Raw genomic sequence first — 10085 nt, 5'->3', positions numbered from 1 at the left:
TTATTTGATATATATCCAAATCCACAACCTTGACATATTAAAATTAGGGAATGTCCCCGTCTTTGTTTTGTGGCATTGAGAGCAAAGAATGACCATTACACTTCCAATCCGCTTACGCCGAAATCTTGTTTTCTTGGCTCTTCCTTTCACCCTCCACTTAACTACCTTTTCATTCTTTATGTCTATAGAAGAAGAAAAGTAGTGCCGGCAGCAAACTCGAGATTGGACAAGTGGGAAAGAGCTTTGCTGATGGAAATGACAAGGATTGGAAAAGATGACCTGACTTGGGTGTTCTGAAATGATGATTAAAGAAGAATACAGAGACCCTGACATATTTAAACCAAAAGGATTTTATCAATTTGTAAGAACTGAAATAAAAATGTATTCTTTCTTAATCACCATGCACAGGTGATGGTGGATAGGATGCTGATTGAGAGTCAAGTCCATGTCCAAACCAATTCTCCAACTCATTCCAAGTACTCAACATGACCAGCCTCGTCATCAGAACAAAACACCCACTACCGCACATCATTTTTCATGATTGAATATTAATTGTTTCATAAAAAGTAGTTGAAGCACCAAAAAGCCTAAGCTTAAATCATGTTGTCAAACTTAAAACCTTATTTATGTATGTATGATATAAGATGATGTTTGTAAATGTTTTGTTCAGACAAGCAAGGGATAGGAGAATTGATCAAGAACAATGCTCCGGATTATTGGGAGGTAACCATTGTTCACGATGCCAAAAAGGTTCAACATTGTGAAGAGAATTTAGAGATGGTCCATCCATCCCAGCAATCCAATCACCCTACCCAAAGGAAGTTCTTCTCATTTGTATGCAAGTCTAGTTGAGCTTGTTAGTGTTTATTTGCAGTCTCATTTTATTATTGTAGGGTACAAAACTAATTGTCACTTTCCCATCCTTTCTCGTCTTCTTTTCGCTGATAACTGCTTCCTCTTTATCAAAGTAAACGAAGATGATTGCTTAACAAATGAAGAATTCAAAGAAACTAATTTATGGAGAATAAAACATTACTTAACAAATGAGAGCGTCAATTGAAACATGAATTCTCTAAGATACAAAGTAACTTGTAAAACACAAACTCATTACTAAAAGCCCTAAACTATTATTTAAAACGTGTAGATGTTTCTAAACAATTAAGTTATTCATGAAAAATAAAAATAAAAATAAAAATAAAAATCAAAGCCTATAACTCGTCCCCTCTCACAAAATTATAATGATCCAATGTATGGCTAGATAAGTGTCACCTTCCCTCGATTTTTTGAATTTAATTTTTCAAGACAAATATATATTTAATGTAAATAACTATATATACACAAGTAGTTATAGCCTTTAGGCTTCATAGTTCAAATAAACAGCAAAACGTTTACAGCTCGTTTCTTTAGCCCCCGCATACTTCAGAAGACAAGAAATTAAAAGGCAGCTGCTTCATAAAGACATGGTTTAGATGCGCACACTCATTTATTTATATATAATAAAATGCCTAGAAACCACGAGCCATCATCCATAATTAATAATTTAAGCACCTTCTCCTGTTAACAGATCCATGACAACTCCCTTGATGCTTCCGTTGTTCTTCTTCAGCAGCTTCTTGTTCGTTTCAGCATCACAGAAACCCTGCACCCACACAAACACCCAATGTCATCGACATCACCCAAAAAAAAAAAAAAAGAGTATGACCGTGATAGTTGCAGATAATTACCATTTCCTGCAGCTCCTCAAGTATCGGATCCCATTCAGCCACCCCACAAAGATCATCAACAGACTTCTCCAGATCATATTCATTCCTCCTCAAAATGTCCTTGTTCAAATCAACCTGCTTGAACCCCATATCTTCAAGTTCCTTAAGTAGAGACTGCTCAACAATATTTTCACTCTCCCCTTGACTAGGTGCTTGCACGCTGATTGCAGGGTGTGGCACTTGAGAGGGTCCAACAGGAGCAGCTTCTGAAAAATCAATGATAGGATAAGACACAGATGAAGGTGGAGTTTGTGGAACCGCAGGGACTGAAATGCCTTGGTCACTGATGGGATATGCCTCAGATGAAGATTGTATAGGTGGTTGGGAAACAGGTACTACAACACTTTGATCAATGATGGGATAACTCACGAATGAGGATGTAGGAACAGGGTCTGGGACATCACTGTTGTTTACTGTCTGCTCCTTTGTTGATTGTTCAGTAACCATGTGCTTCACTGGCACAGGGCCTGCACCAGAGCTACAAAGCTCAGTAACAAAATCAGCATTCATATCCGCAATGTGAGAGTCTTTTTGGCCACTGCTTTCAGGCGGCAAATTCAAGTTAAAACCCTGAAGGTTATCACAAATTGAATCCTTCAGGGAAGAATCAACCTGCATTAACAAATTGTAATTAGAAGTGACTCAACTGTTGAGAAAACTAAAGCTCTAAAAGCATATCAACCTCTTTGAAAATACAAGACTTACATGGATAAGAACCCAAACACGTTGTCCAAACTTAATGCCAGATTCAGATGCCATCCTCCAGTAAGAAACATACCGACCAGGCAACTTTGGTGCAGTAAAATCAACAACAATGTCCAGGTCCCCATCAAGAGGCACACCTTCGGCAGGAATCTGTCATAAGTTGGGAGGATGAAACAAATAATCAAGCACAGCAATAAAATCATTTAGTTAATGAGTACACATGAAATGATATAGCAGATTGCAATTAATGCAGAAGATCGAACACATTACGTCTATATCAACTGAGATTGCATTTGTTAACTTGTCTCCCCCAATCCAGACAAGTTGCATCCCACGATACCAGGGCAGAGTACCATTGTTGCGCATTCGCCAGATCTTTGTAAATGGTGTAGATGGAGCCATTACAGTCCCATCCAATACATTGACATCCAAGATAAAGTGACTTTCTAGTTTAGGCCGAGACAACTTTAGTACACGATTCCTCAAGACATGAGGGAGAGCTGGGCCAACTCTTGGAACCTATAAATAAAAATAGACCCCATATCACTGAAAGGTAGAGAACAGTTAACAAGCAAACATGAAAAGAAAATTACATGATCATTTGATGCCCTGAAACACCATGGATGCCGGTAATGCATAGGCTTGTCCATTCTTATATAATCAGCTTCATTTCCCATTTTAGAAAAGCAGATGCTGCATAGATCATAGTTGTCGTTTCTGCATTCGCAAGTTCAGTGAGTAATAAAAACAATAAAAATCAAGTCCAAAAAGGAATGATCAGTGCTTAATAACATTTCTTACACTTTAGACTTGAACCGAGGTCCAGTAATGGGAAGAACCCCACAACCATCACACTGAACTCCCTTGTGGAATGTACCAAACAAGACATTTCCATCAGTCGATACAAAGCTCCTTTTACTTGGACTAAAGGGATGGTACGAAAACGGAGGCACAGTAGGGCCATTTGCTACAGGCACTCCACTGAAGGGACATTCATTTGAAGGATAATCTTTCCTTGTAGTATCAAAGAAGGGAGTTGCTGCATCCATGCTCACATTCTTCCCCTTGTTACGTCCATTGTTCTCCTTTGTGTTTTTCTTGTCATTATGAGCACAAATGTTCAGTGCAGATGGTCCAGAGGGCATGGTAGTATATCCAGAAAGGTTGGCATCATAAGGAGGGCCAGCATTCAAATCAACAGTACCTGGATAAAAACCATCAGGTACATCCACACCATCTGCTGCGTTTCCAGTGTTGGCTTCCTTGCCAGTCTTGAAGCTTGAATCAACAGCTGTAAATTTTGGTAGAACACCAGTTGGAGCAGATGGTCCAGAAGGGCTCTCAGAAGATCCAACAGGAATGCCAGAATCAGCACCAACTCCAGGTTGGGAAGCAGGACTCAAGTAGGATTGTCCCATCTTAGACAAGGACTCCAAAAGATCACCCAACAATGGACTGGCGGATGCAGCTTTTGAAGCAACTTCTACGGAAAGCTTTGAGAAAACTTCACTTAGAGCATCACGAAGAGGCTCTGGTACAGAATTCAGTGCATCAGCAGAAGCAGTATTAAAGCTTGGCAACGGAGGCTGAACAGATGGAGATCTCAAGGGAGTAGAACCACCACTTGATCTTGTGTAAGGTTTACTGAGCTTGTCATTATTTAGCTGCACATTAATCCTCAAGAATTTAAGGCGTTGCCTCATCACATCACACAAATCATCATCATCAACAAGGGTAACAATATCCCCATCTTCATCAATATATGTCAGAGTAAGTTCACTATCAAAAGGAAAATTGAAAAGCCCCATAATTTTTGCCCTTAGTCCAGTCATATTAAGATCCAGGTGTTCACCATCAACAATTCGAGCATTGAAACGCCTTAGAGTATTTCCATACTTAACCTGCATCCGTAACATTTGCAACAATATATAGTATAAGGAATCTAAAAAATAAATTTAATAAATAAAAAATATAAACAAAGCATCTTGTTCGAACAACTGACTACAATTATGGTATCGGTAACATTTTATAATTAGGGAACCAAGAAATCAATGGAAATATATCAAAAGGAACAATTAGATTTAATCATAAATTCATTCTAAATTTAACAAAGAAGTTATCATTTATGCATGATGTACACTCATGAAATCAACCTAGAAATTTAAAGCAAACAGCCTTCACTGCATAAATCAACCTAGAAATTTAAAGCAAAAAGCCTTCACTGCATGATTGATATTCATTCTAAAAATGACATTACAATTATCGTATGTGCATGATTGATATTCATGAAATAAACTCAGAATTTAAAGGCAAAAAGCCTTCACTGTATTTGACAATCACAAATCAAAATAAGCAAAACAATCACGATGGACATAATCGGCCTCAAATTAAAAATTAAAAAACAAAACAAAAATCCACATTTTTCCCGAGGAAACAGGGAAAATATTAAAAATAAACAAATAAAAAGAATAAAAGGAGCTTAGCATAAGATAAAATACTGAAACTGCAGTGTTGTGTAAGGAAAAGGGAGATGAAAAGGTTATAAAAAGATGAAAGAACGAACCTTGATAACGAGATTAGATTCCATAGCTTATCAGAAGAAAGAGAACGGAGGTGAATCGGGAAAGAAAACCCTAACCCTAGAGGAAAAGAGTAATAGGGAGACGAATATTTGAGGTAATGAAGGGTTCTGTTTCTATTTTGTAAGGGAGTGGCCGAGTAAATACGGAACGGAAGCCGCGGAGTTCCTTTCCTTGTGGCGGAAGCTCTTTTTTTTCTGTTTCAATCCAAAGATATTATTTTTCCTCTTTCGTTTGGGTTTATTTATTTATTTATAGCGGCTCGCATAGCTTAGCCAATAAGAAATTTCATTGACTTTTTTTGCTTTTTTTCCCCGTCTTTTTCAGTCTTTATCTTTTTCCCCAAGCAAGCAAACGACTCTATTCTAGGATTGAGTTGGAACTTAGAGCAGTGTTTAATAGGGGCAAAATATTTGGTACACTAAACTCGATAATTAAGGAGTTAACAAGTATTTTATAGGATATATTAATCTGGATAAATTACCAATAAAAGTTTTTTTTATTTTTAAAATTATTGAAATAGGCTAGGTCCTGAATTAACTACTGGAATAGGCTAATTTCTCCCAAAACGCGTCCACGTCAGCGCGCTGTCAGGAGATAAAGTAGGAAAACGCTTCCTTAAGGAAGCGCTTTGTCCACGTGCACAGAAAACGCGTCCTTGAGGGTGCGCTTTGTGTCTACGTAGACAAAGCGCTTCCTTGAGGAAGCGTTTTTCCTGTTTTTTAGGGTTAGAGTTTTCTACAATTAGAGTTAGGATTTTGATATTTTTGGGTTTTTAGATTTTATGGTTTTAAGGAAAAAATAAATAAATAAGGGTTTAGGGTTTCTTAATTCAATTAATTATAAATTTTAAAAAATTAGATTAGGGTTTAGTGTTTATGGTTTTTAAGAAAAAATCAAATAAATTAGTGTTTAGGGTTACTTGAGTAAATTAATTATAAATTTTTAAAAAAATTAGATTAGGGTTTAGGGTTTAGGTTTTTTAAGAAAAAATCAAATAAATTAAGGTTTAGGGTTACTTGAGTAAATTAATTATAAATTTTAAAAAAATTAGATTAGGGTTTAGTATTTAGGGTTTTAAGAAAAAATCAAATAAATTAGGGTTTGGGGTTTAGGGTTAATTAAATTATTTGTTAATTTAAAAAAGCTCCCACGTGGACGCTATTTTACTACAGTAGTTCCTAAAAAAATAATTTTGAGAAGACGTTTCTGAGCAAATAGTGTCAAAAACGTTTTAAGCAGGATGCATTGTCAACAAAAGTACTGAAAGAAGCTCCCACATGGACGTTCTTTTGCTACAGTAGTTTCTGAAAAAATAATTTTGAGAAGATGTTTCTGAGCAAATAGTGTCAAAAACGCTTCAAGTAGGATGCAATGTCAGCAAAAGTACAGAAAGAAGCTCCCACGTGGACGCTCTTTTGCTACAGTAGTTCCTATTTGGCCTGAGGCTATAAATTAGCCAAATTTTTTTCTCAGGTTGCATAAGTTATAGCAAAAAAAATTAGAGAGGCTAAGAAGGATAGAAATTGAAGATGAGTGAACGTATTAGTGTTGTTATTTACTATGATGGTGAGGTTCGTCACACCAAGAACGGTGTTGTTTTTTTATCGGAGACTACAGTGCGACTGGTTTTTAACCAGAACATAGATTTGACAGAACTTTATAAAAGAATTAGGCGTAAAATATTCGAAACAACGCTAATGAAAGTTTTGTCTATTAGGTATCAATTTTGTGCTTCTGTTGATCCGGGGACATATAACTCGTTCAACATCAAAGGTGCTCGTAGCTTGGAGGCAATGGTGTAGACTCATCTTGCTAGTGGAGCATCCTATATTGAGTTATATGTACAATTTACATCGCCAAATGATGCATTTGCGACTGCTGTTCGAGAGGAATACACGACCACTACCCGACACTCCGTTAGTGGGTTACAAAACACAGAACCGCCCGTGTTTGGTAGCGGTATGGAATACACAACCCATGCACGACACTCCTTCAATGGATGAGACATGCACCTCGGTGGGTTGATATTTGATGCTGGAAATACGTACTGGGGAACGACATCAACTTCTAGTGGTTGGCAATCTACATCCAATTGGGGACATTATGAAACACCCAGAAGAAGAGATGATGTATTCCCTACAATGTCTACCGGTGAGGGGACCTCGTACGTTGCAGATGATGGTGGGTTGGAAGATGAGTCCGATGTGGATCCACCTTGAGAGCCAAGCCTCCGATGGTGCAGAAGTTACATTATTTTCTGAACCGGAGCCTATTCCAACCGAACCTGAAGATGTTAAAAGGGGTTCAGATGAAGAAGAAGATCCACGATTCAAGGCATACTCGCCTCCAGCCCACATGCATAATGTCGATCTATCTGCAGATGATGCATTAGAGTTTCCAGATCTATCATACAGAATACGTGATCGTACAAGTTCGTTATTGGATTCGGGTGAATTTAAAGTTGGTAAGGAATTTTTCAATAAGGATAGTTTTCTTGGTGCATTGAAACAACATAGCATCAATAACAGCGTTAACTACCACGTGGTTAAATCCAAATTTGATAAGTTTGAGATGAAGTGTGCAGTTCAAGACGGTACGTATTTATGGAAAATCTATGCATCGTTCAGGAAAATGACAGGGTTGTGGGAGATAAAAAAGTACAAAGGTCCACGTACATTGCTGCAGGTACATTATTTAGGGTTTTTGAATAATACTATTATTATGTAATGTTGCATTATTTAACGTACTTCGTTGACAGGTATTTCACAAGATCATCCCAAGATGTATTTAGCTATGTTAACTAGCTTAATACTACCCACGGTGAAGGCAGATCTCAGGACTTCAGTACCAGTCTTAATCGCCAATATTCGTAGCCAAATGGGGCACACGCCCTCTTACCGTAAGACATGGATAGCTAAGCAGAAGGCGTTAGAGAAGATGAATAGTGGGTGGGACGCTTCATATAATGAAATATGACAGTGGTGTCAAGTGCTAAAGAGATACGTCCCAGGTTGCATAACAGACCTTAAAACGGAACATGCATACTACAACGACCGATTGCTCTGTGGATGCCAAGTGTTCAAATGTTTGTTCTGGACCTTTAAGCAATACCGAGATGCATTTCTATACTGCAAGCCATTGGTACAAATTGACAGTACCTTTATGTTTGCTAGATATACCCATCGACTATTGCTAGTAGTGACACAGGATGGCAGTGGGAGAATTCTTCCAATTACGGTTGCAATAACACCGGGGGAGTTAGATGATGACTGTGATTTCTTTCTATCTAGGTTAAGGAGGCATGTGTGCCCTCAACCTGATATCTGTGTTATTTCGGATCGGGACACCGGAATACTAGCTACAATTGAGCTATAGGGAAGCCTATGATAGTGCACACACCATCGGTATTGTCTAATGCACGTTACTTCCAACTACTACAGGCAATATCCATCTAAAAGTGAACGACGAAAAGTGACCAACATGGGTATTTAGTCTCTATTAATATAATTTCGTTTGTCCTTTTAAATTTATTCTAAATGAAAGAGTGGTATGTAATATTCGCTATGAACTTATATTGGCAGGGTATGAAATAAGTAAAGACCGTTTTCATGAGATGTTGGCAGTTTTGCATTCAGTTAACGACGAAGGCGCAGACTACCTCTGTAACATACCTTTCGAACAGTGGACACAAGCATACAACGGTGGCCTACGATATGGTCATATGACCTCAAACCTGGCTGAATGTATAAATTCTGTTCTAAAAAGAATGCACCATTTTCCAATAACATCGGTTGTGCGAGAGACATATTTTTGTTTAACGGCACTACTTCCAAAACGAGCAGCGAGTTATGCAGGACAAATGCAGGGAGGCCATGTATGGTGCAGGAATGTATTGCAAGAAATTAACAAGGCGAAGACGCGGACGAACACCATGCACACAGTGTGTCACGATCGAGACAACTTATTGTTTCGTGTGACGGAGTTTGACAGACCGCACCAAGGTATTACTGGCGGGCAATATCGTGTACACTTGAGAAATAAAACTTGCGACTGTGGGATGTTTGACGCACTTCTTTATTTATGTGCTCATGTAATTGTAGCTTGTCAGAATCTTCGTCTGGATCCCATGAGCTATGTCGACGAAGTGTACAAATTAGAATACATGTACAACGTCTGGAGACACGTATTCTCACTGGTCCCAGATGAACGTAAGTGGCTGTCTGTATCGCTTGCTCCCTTTAAGTTGTTACCGGATAGAGAATTACGTCGCAAACCAAAGGGTCAACCTTGTTCAACTAGAATACATAACAATATTGATATTCGAGAAGCAACCAATCAACAGAAGTTGTGCGGATGGTGTAGGAACCCAGGCCATACAAGTAGATCATGTCCGAATCGCAATAGTTGATAGTTGTTGTAAATAACTATGCTGTATTATTTTTATTTTATTAAATGAAATAATATAAAAATATTCAAAATGTTTGTAAAAATATATTAAAATAAAAATCAATGTCCGTGTCCGCTGGATTCAGTGCCACATGGAGGTCGTCGACAGTTACGCGCTGGATTCCTCCTTTGTCCAGCTTTCTGTGGGGGTTGTGGTTGCTCTGGCGGGGATTCTGGTTCTTCCGGTAGGGGATCTGGTTGTCGGTATTGGAAGGATGACCCACCTTGATAGAATACTGACTGCAGAGGTATTTGCATTACCAATAGCGAAGGTGTTTAAAACCTATAAGGTGATGGGGATTGGTAAAAAGAAGAGCTCCCCGACGTTCCCTCGTGCGATCCCTCATGCGACGGCGGCCTATAGATTGGTGGTCCACTTGGAGTAATCGAAAATGAAGATGAACCGGGCCATGCATTCCGACCTACCATAGAACTAGAAAAAGGAAACATATAAGGGTTAGGATACATAAAAATGCTAGGATACGCACCTAGCATCATCTGAAGGCTGTGCTGTAGGTGTCGTCGGTTGAAGTGTTGAGCTCGGTAACTGGTGGGCACTGTTGATGGGCTGGGTGATTGTGTGGACGCT

At 38.5% G+C, this 10085-nt stretch overlaps 1 protein-coding gene across 1 annotated transcript; it reads right to left on the bottom strand.

The window, feature by feature from the left end:
• Nucleotides 1-1036: 1036 nt before the first annotated feature.
• LOC107949640 (protein NBR1 homolog) lies at nt 1037-5288 on the bottom strand. The gene is made up of 7 exons (XM_016884373.2): nt 5032-5288; nt 3270-4369; nt 3062-3185; nt 2739-2987; nt 2469-2618; nt 1725-2375; nt 1037-1639 (listed from the first exon to the last, which is right to left on the bottom strand). Exons 1-7 carry the CDS (start codon nt 5053-5055, stop codon nt 1541-1543), a joined length of 2397 nt encoding a protein of 798 aa, XP_016739862.2. The 5' UTR covers nt 5056-5288; the 3' UTR covers nt 1037-1540.
• Between the last annotated feature and the right edge of the window lie 4797 nt (nt 5289-10085).

This window comes from Gossypium hirsutum, chromosome D03, assembly GCF_007990345.1.
Source record: "Gossypium hirsutum isolate 1008001.06 chromosome D03, Gossypium_hirsutum_v2.1, whole genome shotgun sequence".
Taxonomy (NCBI): Eukaryota; Viridiplantae; Streptophyta; class Magnoliopsida; order Malvales; family Malvaceae; genus Gossypium; species Gossypium hirsutum.
Note: the sequence above shows the minus strand (reverse complement) of the source record. Positions and strands in the feature narration are given on the sequence as shown.